General features: G+C 49.1%; 7 protein-coding genes across 7 annotated transcripts; 3 read left to right on the forward strand and 4 right to left on the reverse strand.

The window, feature by feature from the left end:
• Positions 1 to 100: 100 nt before the first annotated feature.
• On the reverse strand, positions 101 to 1,313 carry N7489_002358 (uncharacterized protein; the record flags this gene model as incomplete). Its single annotated transcript, XM_056708113.1, has 5 exons — positions 101 to 449; positions 504 to 665; positions 716 to 772; positions 821 to 1,151; positions 1,202 to 1,313. The coding sequence occupies 5 exons, from the start codon at positions 1,311 to 1,313 to the stop codon at positions 101 to 103; spliced, it is 1,011 nt and encodes a 336-aa protein (XP_056572415.1).
• Positions 1,314 to 2,645: 1,332 nt separating this feature from the next.
• On the reverse strand, positions 2,646 to 3,380 carry N7489_002359 (DOPA 4,5-dioxygenase family protein; the record flags this gene model as incomplete). Its single annotated transcript, XM_056708114.1, has 4 exons — positions 2,646 to 2,905; positions 3,009 to 3,066; positions 3,127 to 3,259; positions 3,310 to 3,380. The coding sequence occupies 4 exons, from the start codon at positions 3,378 to 3,380 to the stop codon at positions 2,646 to 2,648; spliced, it is 522 nt and encodes a 173-aa protein (XP_056572416.1).
• Positions 3,381 to 4,004: 624 nt separating this feature from the next.
• N7489_002360 (uncharacterized protein) lies at positions 4,005 to 5,368 on the reverse strand (the record flags this gene model as incomplete). Its single annotated transcript, XM_056708115.1, has 4 exons — positions 4,005 to 4,500; positions 4,650 to 5,013; positions 5,069 to 5,211; positions 5,271 to 5,368. 4 exons carry the CDS (start codon positions 5,366 to 5,368, stop codon positions 4,005 to 4,007), a joined length of 1,101 nt encoding a protein of 366 aa, XP_056572417.1.
• A 324-nt stretch (positions 5,369 to 5,692) lies between these two features.
• Positions 5,693 to 6,702, forward strand: N7489_002361 (uncharacterized protein; the record flags this gene model as incomplete). The annotated part of the gene is made up of 3 exons (XM_056708116.1): positions 5,693 to 5,911; positions 5,983 to 6,202; positions 6,266 to 6,702. The coding sequence occupies 3 exons, from the start codon at positions 5,693 to 5,695 to the stop codon at positions 6,700 to 6,702; spliced, it is 876 nt and encodes a 291-aa protein (XP_056572418.1).
• A 352-nt stretch (positions 6,703 to 7,054) lies between these two features.
• N7489_002362 (40S ribosomal protein uS4) lies at positions 7,055 to 7,917 on the reverse strand (the record flags this gene model as incomplete). The annotated part of the gene is made up of 5 exons (XM_056708117.1): positions 7,055 to 7,463; positions 7,564 to 7,662; positions 7,740 to 7,758; positions 7,815 to 7,852; positions 7,910 to 7,917. The coding sequence occupies 5 exons, from the start codon at positions 7,915 to 7,917 to the stop codon at positions 7,055 to 7,057; spliced, it is 573 nt and encodes a 190-aa protein (XP_056572419.1).
• Positions 7,918 to 9,469: 1,552 nt separating this feature from the next.
• N7489_002363 (60S ribosomal protein eL21) lies at positions 9,470 to 10,507 on the forward strand. Its single transcript, XM_056708118.1, has 4 exons — positions 9,470 to 9,570; positions 9,688 to 9,755; positions 9,825 to 9,872; positions 9,988 to 10,507. Exons 1-4 carry the CDS (start codon positions 9,535 to 9,537, stop codon positions 10,316 to 10,318), a joined length of 483 nt encoding a protein of 160 aa, XP_056572420.1. The 5' UTR covers positions 9,470 to 9,534; the 3' UTR covers positions 10,319 to 10,507.
• A 639-nt stretch (positions 10,508 to 11,146) lies between these two features.
• N7489_002364 (putative mitochondrial carrier protein (Rim2)) lies at positions 11,147 to 12,440 on the forward strand (the record flags this gene model as incomplete). Its single annotated transcript, XM_056708119.1, has 3 exons — positions 11,147 to 11,331; positions 11,382 to 12,335; positions 12,401 to 12,440. 3 exons carry the CDS (start codon positions 11,147 to 11,149, stop codon positions 12,438 to 12,440), a joined length of 1,179 nt encoding a protein of 392 aa, XP_056572421.1.
• Positions 12,441 to 14,539: the final 2,099 nt, after the last annotated feature.

Here is a 14,539-nt window from a genome sequence, read left to right on the forward strand (position 1 = left end):
CTTTCACTCTAAACAGTCTTTCTACTCTTATCACTGTATACCAACAAAATATATTATGATCACCGCACCATACCCACAATCCACCATATCTTCTCAACCATCACGAAGTCGCATCCACAGAGAAAGTCCTGAACGGGAGCACAATGCACGGCTTGGAAGGACACACCAACTCTCTATCCAACCCCTTGAACTTAGGACCATTGGGACCAGCGACGTTCTTAGCCTCACCAAAGACCGAGGGTTCATTCGGCGGCTGGTCATCACCCCATCTCCCATTGAAATCCAACCACGCCACCGGATCTTCGGAGTTCACAGCCTGGAACGCAGCTGTTTCGTCATAGGTATAAGTGTAGCCGTTGAGGACAGGATCCCACAGCACCCCGCGGTCTGTATAATCCAACAGAAACCCTGTAGGGAGGTTGAAGCCCGGGATGGTGTGGTCGTGTTGTCTGTCTATATCAGTACTGATATTCCAACGCATCTTAGTAATTATCCGGGTTTACCCTTCAATCGCATAGTTTGCATGCGTGCCTTTCGCAGAGTAAACATACGGCCGCTTGTCCTTCTTTTCAACGGCGGCGTAGGTAAACGCCTGTCCACTGGCATGCTGGCTGTACCATATTGCGTCCGGTGAGCCATTAACGAAACGGATCATATTATGTTCCCTATTGATCTTTAGTCACAGCTTCTTGAGCAGGGTATTCTCCGCACTAACCAGTCTCCGATATGGTCGCCAAATTCGAGACCTAGTACTGTACCGCCTTTGTTGAACCTGGGATGAGGTCAGTACAATGCAGACTCGGGATGCTGCCGCACTCACGCATAGAAGTAAAAGTAAAACGCATCAACGGTTCCATTGCCTCGATCTGCGATCACTATGATACTCGCCGTACCATTTTCCGTTCGGCCCTGTGAATCTGGTCTGATACCTTGGAACCAGGCTGGTTGTGGATCGGCTTCGATGCCCTCTAGAGAGGTTAGATAGACGCTTGTATTACCCATGGAATTGAGCGTGTCAAGGTTGTTGAGGGTCAGGGGTGACTCCACTCCCTCGAGGGCTGTCCAGTTGACATGCGGTCTGGTGTGATCGAGTTGCTGCTGGATATCGCTCGGCATGTATGTTTCCTGGCTATGGAGCCAGACCAAAGGTGCTGTAAAGCTGAATTAGTAAACAGAAGAACTACGTCTATCAGATACCTACCATATTCCAAGACATACGGCGGGAGGTCAGATGCAGCCCTGTCGGTGAGTGATGCGCAGACTAGTTGGGTTGTAGATAGACCCACTAGTGCCAGCGATATAGAAAGACGCATCTTGTGTGGCGGTTCACGAGTACCAAGGAGCGACAAGCTCCCTTTTAAACCCTATGAGGGAATAGCCAAACCTTGCCAAGCCATCACGATGTTTAACTAAATGTTTATCGGCATGACCTCGTCATAAGCATGAGATTCGAAGATACACCGTGTGGCGAGAAGCAGTCAAACTAAGATGGAAGTAATAGAAGTAAGTGCTCAATCACAAGGCCTTTTGCTATTCAGCAACACCATGGATCCCTCGAGGTGACTGATCTCCTTGACGGGGATCATGCCAGCGTTCCGAGCAGCTGGTCACAGCACCTCGACTCGGATTTTTCAAGCTCGGACAAGACGGTTAGGACAGTCCAAGGTGGACTCAGGTGGTATTTTTCCTGCAATAGGGTGGGATTGTTGAAGCTTCCCTGTTTACTTCCTTTATCCTCCGGGATAAAGTATGCAGTATGCAGTATGCAACCCCGAGGAATGTGAGCCCTATATCGGGTACCCCCATGAACAGGTGGGTGTAGCAAGGCTCATAATTTGTTGGTTGCTGGTCATAATTATAGCGCGATCTGCATGTCTGATCTCATGGCTGAAGATCATTGCTCTAAATTGCTGTTGGGCTGACGATGTCACCTGCCCGCGAAGCCATCACCACGCCAAGATAGGGCTGGTGTCGAATTAGGTTGAGTTCCTTGTAGTGATGGGCTATTCATGTGGATATTGTCATTTGTATATTGTAGTTCTTATTGTATCTGGAACACTGATGCGCTCCTCGGTTTTATCTATATAGACTCGTGAGATTCACCAATAGCATCGCCTAACTGTACCAGCTGTTGACATTTCCCAACGTAATACGGCGTGGTATGGCGAGAGCCCTTACCTTTTTGCGGCTTGCAGTCGATCCCTGTCTATCTCGTTAGAAGGGATATCGTAGTTCACCGTAGGGTGTACGGTTTAAAGTATAGGTGGAGTTCGATCTGGAATTCACTCACGAAAAGCCTACAGAAATTTTGTAACGCTAGCTTTAGCTAGTTTCCTTTATTTGGATCTATCTATTTGCTTTGTCCCTCATAATATCAGTTGACGTATAGTTAGCTTTTCCCGTCATACCATGAAGCTTGGCCATGAAGCTTCTCGGACCAACCAAGGACCAAACCATGGATACTAGCAGCTGGTCTGTATTTCAACAGGTGTTCACAAACAAGATGATACATGGTCTTTCCTAAAATAACCCTTCATTGATTAGCATTTGTACCTTGCTAACCAAATCCATAGATCCTACAGCCTCTCCTTCGCCTTGTCAACCTCCTCTTCCTTCTTCCTCTCCCTCTTCTTTCATTACTACTACTAGTTCTTCCTCGGCCTAAAAATCGACAAATCCAACGGAATCCGATCACCAAGCCAAGTTGCGCGCTGGGTATGATTGCGCTCATCCTCTGATTCGACTGTATTAGGATGAATGAGAGCACTAAGCGGGCCCCGATTGATAACCAACCAAGGAACGAAGGCTCCAAACTGCGCAGGCGTGAACAAATTCACTTCGAACATGGCCACCGGGTGAGGTCCAACAGGCCGATCGAAGAAAGTGTAAATCCGAAGCTCGGGGACTGTTCGCAAAGTGTAAGCAATAAATCAATTGAACTGAGCAACTCAACTCCCGTAGACATCTAGACGATGCAGTTTCTGGACTAGAAGGGCTGCGTTGCTTACATTCACGTCGGATTCGTTCCCAGAGCGCTCTAGCGTATGCGGCTTGGTCGGGGTTGTTCTGGTCGATGCGTCAGTTTCGCTGTGGCTTGACTTTATGGTCCGGGATGGGTGGTGGCACTTGGAAATGATAGATGTGGACGTCGAAGCCTCCCTCTCGGCCTTTGGAAAGAGGGTCGGGGAATTCCGTGTAGGCTTTGCTTAACACGCCATGTTGGGGGTTCTTCAGTGACTTGCCGTCTTCGGTGCGCTCGCTGTAGAGAATAAGTGTCTTGGGCTCGATGTGGTCTCATGGGATACTTACTCGGTTAACGGCTCGAGGTTTTCGTACCCCTCCAATGGAGATGGGTATGAGAAGGCATATGCGTCTGTCATGTCGAGTAGATTGGGGTTCTTGAAAAAGAGAACAGTGGGTATGTAAAGAAATCGGTAAGACTACAGGTACATGTGTATAACCTGGGATGATAGCAGCTTGCAAATCAGCAAATAATCGAGTCGGGTAACGCAAGGATAGTAAGTATTGGGCAATCTTTATATCAAAAATGTCGTCAGTCAAACCTGGAGTATCATCATCAATTCTGCGGGGGAGGTTCCGCACTCTGACAAAGCCGCGGAACGGCCCTGAGGTTCAACTACGACGCACACATGTGCATCATACGAGTGTACATCAACTATACTTTTTACAGTATAAAAGGTAAGCAATTGTTAATTATTACCTTCCTGTCAAGCAGAGTGCTTGTTTAGAAATATTACTAGCCTATTCAACACCCTTCTGAGATTTTATGTCCCACAAATATATCTCTCTTCATCAAGGCCAACGACTATAACAACATTCAATTTTTGAGAGATGTATTTCCATGCCTATTTTGTATAGCATAGACAAGGCAACCCTAAACATATCCATAAAGTCTAAACCAAATAATAAGGAAGGTTATAACATACACCTGGGTATCATAGCACAGTCCTTTGAACGCCAATTATCAAAACATCCAGTAAACACTACCAAGCAGCCCGAATATCAATGTGACCATCATCGTCCACAAACTTGCCGCGATCCCATTCCCGTCCTTCGCCTTTCTTCGACCACTGCACATCCTCCGGTTTGCCTTCTCCGTCCATGCCCGCAAAAGCAGTGTTATTCTTCCATTTATCAATAACTGCCTCATCGATTCCTGCTGTACGTAGTCTCTCCTCGCCTTTGCTTCTCCAGCGTTCACGATCACGCAGCGCCTCCATTGCCATGTCCCAGTCATCGTCTCTTGTCATGAGCCCTGCGACAGGACGACGAGAGGACTCCTGGCCTATGGAGTGTAATTTGTCTTCATCTAGATGCACATCGGTGGCTGGGTCGTAGCCGGGTGCAAAATGAGCATCGATATTGCTCATGTTGTGTTTATAGGCACCTCGCCCGCGCGAGCGAATAGGTGCCTCGTCTTGCCGAGGAGGAAGTGGTCCGACAAGGTCTTCTAGCGGATCGGATTCGTCGCCCAACTCGCTTTGGCGTGCAGTTATAGTAGACAACGGCGACACTCGTTTATGCTGCGTGCTGGTCTCAAGGTGTGAACGGCGGGAGCCATGTGGCGATGCATCTTCCCGCTTTGACCGCCGAGATCTGTACGACTCTGGTGAGCGGGAGCGGGAAACGGAGCGAGCAGAACGTCCAGATTGACGTTTGTGTCTTCGATGGCGATGACGGTCGGTATTTGGGTCCCTGTGTGGAGAATAGCTGGGAGACCTTGAGTATGATCGCTCACGTCGCCGCCTGGTGTGTTCCTTATCTCTGTCCCGTCGACCCTTCCTAGATGAACCGTGATCCCTGTGTTCACGCCTATGTCCATCGCGGTCTTTGTCCCTCTCTCTGATTCCGTCATACTCTTCGTTTCTTCGTCGATGCCTCCGCGATCGGTCTCGTTCCGCCGAAGGGGAGCGACTTCGTGTTCTTTTTCGATGTGAGCGATTGCGATCTTCCCGATCTCCTCTCCGGTGGTCTCTTGATCCTCGCACTTCACTCCGATCATCAGATCGTTTGGAAGGATGGTCTGGCGAAGTTGGACCTAAAGCACCCGAGGCCTTATCTTTCAGTTGGCGCATACGCTCACGTGCTTCTCTTTCCTCTTTGAGCTTGAGAGCTGTGTTGTGATTGTCTGTTACTTTGATGAGATTCCGTAGGAAGCGGGTATTGGGTTTTGGAGCATTGCTTGTCGGCCTGCAGGTGCTTGTTAGCCTTGTACTCATGCAAATCGCAGAACATGAGAGCAAACAAACCTTGAAGGCATAAAAGCACTCATCCCTTGAGATGCATATTTTATAGAGCTCTCCTTCGCCTCTTTGGCTAGGACCTTGGCAACATAATCGTCGTCCATGATCCAGATGAGCCGCAGATCGCAAGACTCTGAGGATGTCAAAGGAGAGCACCGAAGGAAGTGAGAAATGCAAAGCAAGAGCAAGTATATACGCTAGGCCATATTAAAATAGAACAAAGGCGGAATTCTCTTGAGTCGGAAAAGCGAGAGGCGAAGACGAAAGCGCCTTCCAAAAAGTTGGACTGACCGCCTTTGATATAGGGCTGTTTACTGTCCCGCAAATGTTATGGTCGCGGGACTTGACCCCTCCAAGCTCTCTAGCAATAACCCGTGGACCTTGTTGGATTTCCTTTTCATAGGTTTCCATAGCCAAGATTCATCAATATGACAGACTCATCGCCTGAAGCCCTTGCAGCACTTCAGCAGCTGGAGCAGAATGGCAAATTGAAGGACCGACTTGCGATTATTCGCATCAGCGACCCAATTTCCACTGAAGTTGGAGGATCTTACCCCTCTCCCTCAAAAAGAAGCTCCGATGCTTCCCTCTCAAATTTCGACGATCCTACCCCTGCCTCGTTGGAGGCTGATCTTTCACATTACAAGGTCCGCGCGATGAACGCGAATACAGGGAATGCCTGCTGCAAAGACCAGTAGATACTGATGTTTTTGCGTAGGAACTATTCTCCAAGCTGCGATTCTCCTACCTCGAGCAAGTAACAAAGGAAAAGTTCTTGCGCGCCATTGTTGGCGACCCGCCTGTGATTGTCGGACACAATGAGAACATGGAACTGGAGACGCAACTAGCGGACGTGAAAGCCGAGCTTAAGGCACGGAAAGAAGACGCACGGATTATGATTGAGGAAATGGAGCAAATGGGCCGTGACTTGGCAAGCCGTAAGTGACCAATGACTGTGGAAGATGAACATGTTGACTGAAGCATCTGCCGTGCCATGACAGGTTACAAGAATGTGGAACTTCAAACTACACAGCTCTCAACGCTGCCTGCGTCAATCGAGAATCTCGAGTCAACCATCGCCGAGCTCCGCGCCAAGCAGATAGCCACAATGGATCCTTCGGATCCTAACAATTCCTCCTCGCAGAATCTCCCTCTTCCCGCGACCCTGGCTCTGTTGGCGGAACGTGAGGCAGAACTGGCAGCGTTGAATCGCCAGCTGGCTGCTGCACACAGCGCATTGCCTCGGAAGACCCGAGAGGCTGAGGCAGTAGAGAGAGAGCGTAGCGTGCTCGAGCGACGGAAGTCAGATGCGATCGCGCAAGCCCGTGAAGCCCAGCGCAAGAAGCAACAGGGTGAAAGTGATGGGCTAGAAGAGATAGGACGTTGGTATAGGGGAGCAGAAGAGACCTTGAAAGAATTGGTGGGGACCCAGACATGATAGTCTGTAGGCCAAGCCTAGGCTTGTGTACGATGACACGAGGGATTGAAGGATTGAGCTTACCTTAGGCTGGTGAGCATCGGGAAATGGCGTTTGGGATTTACTGTACATATATGGGTCCTACCTATGGATACTATCTAGGTAGATACCTACTAATTCTAGATTACGAAAGCATGTGAATTGGATCATAAAATCGGGTTCCAAATTGAAGCCTTTCGGCTGTTTTAGATTCATTGTATTGCATGATCGTAGAACATGAGACGCTATGCAGTCATTTTGAACCTCCATGTTATGAAGGCGCCCCAAGCGAAACCCGACCGTACTCCATTTTTTGGGGAATATTAGGAATAATTTATTCCTCCTCCTCCTCCTCGGCGTCCTCACCACCGGCGGCGGCAGCGGCCTTCTTGCGGCGAACACGGCCGGGACGGCCACCACCGAAGGGAGAGGTGAGAGAGAAGTCGATGTGCTTCTGGGAGTCGAGGCGGACCATGAACGAGGGAACGTTGACGATCTGCTTGCCGACGCGGATGTGACGCTGCTTGATCAGGACACGGGCGTGGTGGATGGACTTGGCGAGACCAAGCTTGTAGACGCAGGTCTGGAGACGGCGCTCGAGGAAATCGTCAGCCTTGAGGGCAAGGACGTAATCGAGCTTCATGCGGCCCTCGTCGAGCACACCGATGCGGACAAGACGGCGAATGAGGGCATTGCCTTCGAAGAGACGCTTGGGGTCCTTCTCGTCGAGAGTAAGGAGCTCACTGAAGATGAAAAATTAGCGCCAAGTCCACCAAATTTGAGACTTGTCTGGATTCGATCGCTCGAAGCCTCGCAAAACCACAGATTGTTCCTTGCACATACCGAGCAGCACGACGGATCTTGGAGAGGGTGAGCTGGACACGCCACACCTCGCGCTTGTTGCGCAGACCGAACTCGCCGACGGTCTTGAGTTCAGCATCACTATTGAAAAATTGTTAGGAATATGAATACGACATAACCAGAAGCACGCTTCTGATTAGTGGCCGGAGAATACTAACAGACGGGCCGACTCGAAGGCTGTGATGGAGTTAGCTTTTTAAACATCCAGATCGATACTATCGAATTTCACTTACGGCGACGGGGGACCTTGTAGGTCTTGGAGGAAACGCGACTGCACGGGAATTGATTAGAACGGTGCGATGCCTTCGATTTTGTTTGATATACTCACGGGGCCATAGCTGCGGTTAGATGGGCGGAGGTTGTCGACGGGAGGTCGAAGGGTCAAGGATGAATTGAGAATTTGAGTGTGTGTGATGCGAGCCCTACCCTAGTCCTAATTGGGAAATAATATTATGTCAGCTATTTATTTCATCGAGCCTCTCCACCCGTCTGGGCGCTGGGCTCCATGGCTCCACTCTTAGCGAACTTCGAAATCGTCGGCCCTTCAATCACTTGGCATGGATGCTCGTCTGCAGCTATTTCTTTTTTATTGGTTATTTTATTATTGTACAACGTCTTAACTACTTGCTTGACTTACTCTGATAGCTACTGAACTCGAAGCCAGCGTTAAATTTAGCACATCTTATGCATCGTTCTCTTGATGTTGCATGTAGATCATCATAACTGGAGATTTGCATTATGATTTCCTTCACCATAACAAGCAGGCCAAGACGATATGGCCCAAAAGGTCCGGGTCATCTTATCCATCTTTAACTTCCATATTTCACTCATCGCAATCAATGGTCAGCGGGCTAGATGCTCGATTTGGCCCTCTTTACTGACTGACTCGGCATCGTTTCCCATACATGGGCTTAACCTTGTCACCCTCGGACAAACATCTAGTGATAGTCGAGCTCTTTCGGTCTCGTAATTATACTTCCGAATCTTAGGGGTCCAATTTTTAATGGGACCCTAAACTACGATATACTTAAGCCCTAGACGTCTAGTTATAGATCTCAGTTGGATAAGTATAGTAGACTGATATGGCAACAGCAATATCATCCTCAAGGCACCGGGATCAGAATGATAACTGTTCAGCAACTCGCAACCCACGACCTTGGACCAGCTATAGAATCTAAACTTATCACGCAGCTCACATGCGGCCGAGCATCAGTGACTGTTTTGACTTGCTGCTATTCTTCGCCAAGTCAACTACTCCTACAGTGGGACGAACCACGGAGGTCGAAAAGTCTGGGTACCGGACCTGGCAATGGAAGTGGCCGGTGGTGTGGTCAAAGAATGCCATTAGTACAGTGGGACCTCCGAAAAGAGACATGAAAAGACTATCGGAGAAGACTACCATCACTAAGAAGACGGCACTCCTTATAGTAGTATATACCGGGCAGGCAGTATACAGGGTGGTATATCTAGGTATGAAGGTTTAGCCCAATATTTCGGAGGTCCCACTGTATCTCCTCGGCCAGCTTACCACCTGCGTGCTCGCCGTTTTTGATGATTCATAACTAGAGCGTGCCAGTCACTATACAGATGACTCCAAGCGCTGGCAAAATGTAAATCCAGTAAGAGATTACAACAAAAAGGGCGACCTCCAAAGGGGTGGCATGAAAACAGAACAGGAAGAGAAAGGACGAGCGATGCATGCTCAACCCTCAAAAAGTTGAAGGAAATGGGGCAATGCAAGCTTTGATTGGCTAAAGATTAATTACTACACTAAGCCCAATTCAGAAAGTAGATTGAATAATCCAAAAGGGGAATAGCGTGGCTCCAGGGCTTTAGCGAGAGTAGACAGATCATGTGATGTCAATCCCACAAATTGTTATCCGACACTCTCGTTTTTCGTGTTGAAGGCCCCGTCGACAATTAACCACCAGCACCAACCACAACACCGCCGTCATGCCTCACTCGTACGGTCTGCGCGCCGGCACTCGGGTACGTTTTAATTCCCTTTACGACACACGTCCTTTTTTACACTGGGAGGACGAACTGGATCAACTGGATATGCCATTGGGCCTCAGGGAGGATAAGTGCTAACGAGACGACGAACAGTATGCCTTCAGCCGTGGCTTCAAGGAGCACGGTATGATCCGTCTCTCCACCTACATGAAGACCTACCGGTACGCTCAAAACCCTCGAATTTCGAACGAACGACATTGAATTGGAATCTGACGGATATTTTTTTATAGTGTTGGTGATATTGTCGACCTTAAGGTCAACGGTGCCGTCCAGAAGGGGTCAGTACAATTCCGAAACTTCCTCCATGCGCTATCGCCCGACCGCCCACTGCGATCATACACGATGGGCAATGCGACACCTGGAAGAGAGGGCGAAAATCTAACAGTTGAACAGTATGCCCCACAAGGTCTACCACGGTAAGACCGGTGTTGTCTACAACGTCACCAAGTCCGCCGTCGGTGTCATCCTTTACAAGAAGGTCGACAACCGCTACCTCGAGAAGCGTATCAGCGTCCGCATTGAGCACGTCCAGCACTCCCGCTCCCGTGAGGACTTCATCAAGCGTGTCAAGGAGAACGCCATCAAGAAGCGCGAGGCCAAGGAGAAGGGTGTCCACGTTCACCTGAAGCGTCAGGCCGTTGGTCCCCGTGAGGCCCACTTCGTCAAGCAGGCTGGCAACAAGCCCGAGACCGTCGTCCCCATCGCCTACGATACCCACATTTAAAGGGCTCGTTATGGAATTGGAACGGTGTGTGCGGTTGTTAGGTGTTTACTGGGTTTTCACTCCATTTTGCCTAGACTGAAATGGACTTTGATACATGAGACGAAGCGCAAAGGGTTTCGGATGCCCTGGCACATCTCTCGCCTGTGCATAGATTCCCCTGAATGAAACAAAATCAAAAAATTTCCGAGTTCATGTCAACTTTTTTCCCGGTCCAGCATAACTCAGATTCGATATCTTGTTCTAGGCCTATGGTCGTAGTGCTGTTCGTTCTCCCTCTTGGCTTTGATCAGCAGCAGCAGCATCTCAGGACCACTTACACTCTGGTCAAGCATGGTTCCTACTTCAATTCCTAATATATATGCTTGCCGACTAGGTCTATATATGTTATGGATAATTATTGATCCTACGTCGTGGGGAGGATGTCTTCGCAAACTGCTATACGTCTTCAAACTTTTCAGCCGCATTAGCTGTAGAATGACCGTTTTCCATTATCAAGCACAACGATGAATTTCAGATGCCCGAATATGACACATTCTCGGCCTAAATGTGAACTATCCGAACCTTGGAAATACTTACATGGTAGATTTGCCCCTTAGAAATGCGGCCTCCACAAGGCCCCGGGGGGAGCGGAGAAAAAAGTCAGACCCGCCCAGGAAAGAAAATATTACAGACGGACTTCAACTCTTCTTTCTCTATATTCCCCTTTGAATTGTTATGATTTAATTCGCTTCCCATTTTACCTTATTCTAATTCTTTTCTTCTGTCTTTCCGTCTTATCGGCACGACCGGCATTTGAGCCTTCCTGCCCGTTCCTACTTACGTCCCACGATGACCTTCTCAACCACCGCAGCTCCCAGTTCTGCGCCGGCGCAACTAGGGAGCACATCTCCATCACTAAATAAAGATTTAATCCCACAATCCAGAGAAATGGGGGATGTCATTCCGAACCGGACACCGCCGGCTAGCCAGGAAAAGCCCGAAGCGAAGCCATTTGCACACTTCGTTGCTGGTGGGTATGTTTTCCCCATTCCTATAGGTATCCATTCTAATTGGAAAATTATAGACTGGGAGGTATGACCGCGGCAACGCTCACTTCGCCGCTTGATGTCTTGAAGACGCGCCTACAGTCCGACTTTTACCAAGCGCAGCTACAGGCTCTGCGCGCCGCGAAACCTGCGCCCGCGCCGACTTCCAATGCCTTGGTCTCTCTTACCCGGACTGCCGGAATGCACTTCAGCGAAACCTTCCAGATCCTCCGCTCAATACACGTTCACGAAGGATGGCGCGCGCTATTCAAAGGACTGGGACCGAACTTGATCGGTGTAGTGCCCGCACGCGCTATCAACTTCTACGTCTACGGAAACGGGAAACGTATCCTAAGCGATTACTTTGATTACCGGACTGCCGAACAGACTCCTATGGGGATTCACCTGGCCGCTGCGGCAATCGCTGGTATCGCTACGGGTACGGCGACCAACCCCATCTGGCTGGTCAAGACACGTTTGCAACTAGATAAGTCCAATGCGGAAATTGGAAAGAGTCGCCAGTACCGCAACAGCTTCGACTGCATTAAACAAACAGTGCGCCATGAAGGCATCCGCGGTCTCTACCGCGGCCTATCCGCTTCCTACCTCGGTGTGACGGAGTCGTCTCTCCAGTGGGTTATGTACGAACAGATGAAAATGTATCTAGCCCGCCGTGATGCTCTCAAGCAAGCTGACCCGGCGTACGATTACACTTCATGGGATTCGGCGGAGCTGTGGGGAGGACGAATCACTGCGGCTGGTTTGGCTAAGCTGGTTGCGGCGGCTATCACCTACCCACACGAGGTCGTTCGAACACGTTTGCGTCAGGCACCGACCGTCTCGCTGGGCAATGGCAAGGTCGAGATGAAGTACACCGGCTTGGTGCAGTGCTTCAAGACTGTCTGGAAGGAAGAGGGAATGGTCGCTATGTATGGCGGCCTGACACCGCACTTGCTTCGTGTTGTTCCCTCCGCTGCGATTATGTTCGGAATGTGAGTTGCTTCAAGTTTCCCGGCAGGCTCAATGAGGCTCAATATACTGACTATTATTTCACTAGGTACGAGTTCATTCTGCGAATGTTCGGCACAACATCATAATCGGTCCTTTGCTCTCAACTCAAGGTCGCCCTTTGCTGTCAAGACAACCCTGCCTTGCTTCTCAGCTTGCGCTACCACTGTAAAATATTTTGCTTCTTCGCGCTTTCCTCTCCGCTTCCTAAGTGACTAGAGAGTGACTCGGGAGTGCTTTTCTTTCGCTTGTTCTTGTATTGTGTATAGAAGAGAAAATGGGCTACCTGCATGTGTACGGCGTATGCGATTTGGGGTCACGTTAATAAACAGGCGTCACTACTCCGACCTTATCTACAAAAGCAAAAAAGTTTCTGCGTTGATTGGCTGTTTATTTGGGGTTTGCGATTCGGGGGCGAAGCTCCCTGGGCAATGCTTCTCTACTTTTTTTGCCACTCACAAGTCTGACAGAGCAAGGAAAGAAAGGGAAGGGATATAATGACATAGAAACTGCCAATACATTTGTACTTTTCTCACTACCAGGGCCACAATAGTACATGCATACTGCATTGCATTGCAGAAGTTGTTGAATTGCACCGCCACTGCCACCCATAGCTCTCTCAAGCTACCCTGAAACGAATGACTATGACAGTCCAACTGAAATCAGCACGAGATCCAAGTCGGGCACGACTTTACTAAGGCAGCAGTGCTATACCCAGGCGACAAATGCACCCGAGCGCACCTGATCGGGCTACTCTAGCCAAGTTCCGATGGTAGACTTCCTCTTTCCTGTGCCCAGAAGAAGAGCTACACTCGGCTTGGACTTTTCACTTTTCGCCCGTTTAATCCTCTGTATCTTCTGATCAAAGCGCCCGATGGTACGAAGTGCGGAGTACTGGCTTCCTAGATTGGGCGAACACCTAGGGCGAGTAAAGAAGTGTATGGATGGATACCTCTAGATTTTGTGCCCGATTGCCGTAATCGTGGAATATACCCAACCTGGAAAGGTTCTAGGAGGTAAGATGGTCGATGGTCGGATATACGAACACACCCTTTGTGTTTCAGACCCTGTTCGTGTGGCGTAAAAGGGCTATAAAGTGGAGAGAACAATATTATTACAATGTACAAAGTCCATATTTTGTTTTGTTAATACATCTCGACCGGCCTAGACTGTGTTCTTGTCTAGACACAATGATCTTCATGGCTTGGACCCTTCATAACGTCAATACCTGCATAGACATCTAGACTCTTGACTTTCCAAAACGCAACCTTAGAGCCTGGGTGCAAGTAGAAAGCAGTAACTCTGGAACATATACTGCGCCCCGATATCTCGTTCCTAAGAATCTGTGACGTGTACGGCCACACATGGCAAAAAGGAAATAGTAAAGAGGGTTTCTGATCCTTTTTTTCTTCCTTTCAAATTCTCCGCGACCCGCATTCCGCGGCTTAGACTTGAAGATCGTCCACCCTGATTTCGCCGTTGCAACATATAAGCGGTGGCAAACCATGGGTTTACATATTAGGATTTATACCCCTACACCGTACTTTCTACACACCCTATCAGGTGGCTTGTGGATTAATTTCAAGCAGACTGGTAAAGGTGAAGGTCGAGGTACAATTCTGGCGTCTGGGCCTATCACTGTACGGATAAACATATACAGCATACGGAGTACACCCTAAAGGATTGCATAGGCCAAAGCATCTTGAATCATGAAGTCTAGGCCTGGGTGAGCACAGCCACACTGTTCCAGAGCTGCACAGCAGTTCATGCCGACATTTAGCGTTAGAGTGAGATGTACGGAGTAGGTATAGCGTCTTACCTTGAACTGGGGTCCGTCCACTAGACTGTCAGTGGAGATTTAAAAATAATGCATTTATTGATTCACATATAACATATACCTCGATTGTACCTTACTTGGATTGTTACTTAACAGCCACTGCCGAGCTGACGTATAATACTCAAGCGCCTGGTGGCATGCAGCCCGGGTAGGGAAGATCGGCAGGGCGGATGTAACGGGTTAAATGAAGCCTAGGTTTTATTGCTACCACCCCGACAGATGACCTTTGCCCGATACATGCCTAGGGCAGACCTAATGGGCCGGTGGGCTATTATTTCTAACCTGTATGCTATTGGTGGCTTCACGTACGAATTGACCCTCTATGTGACTTTTCCCCCTTCGCCGTTTCCT

The sequence above is a fragment of the Penicillium chrysogenum genome, assembly GCF_028827035.1.
Source record: "Penicillium chrysogenum strain IBT 35668 chromosome Unknown utg000001l_segment0_segment0, whole genome shotgun sequence".
NCBI classification, from domain to species: Eukaryota; Fungi; Ascomycota; class Eurotiomycetes; order Eurotiales; family Aspergillaceae; genus Penicillium; species Penicillium chrysogenum.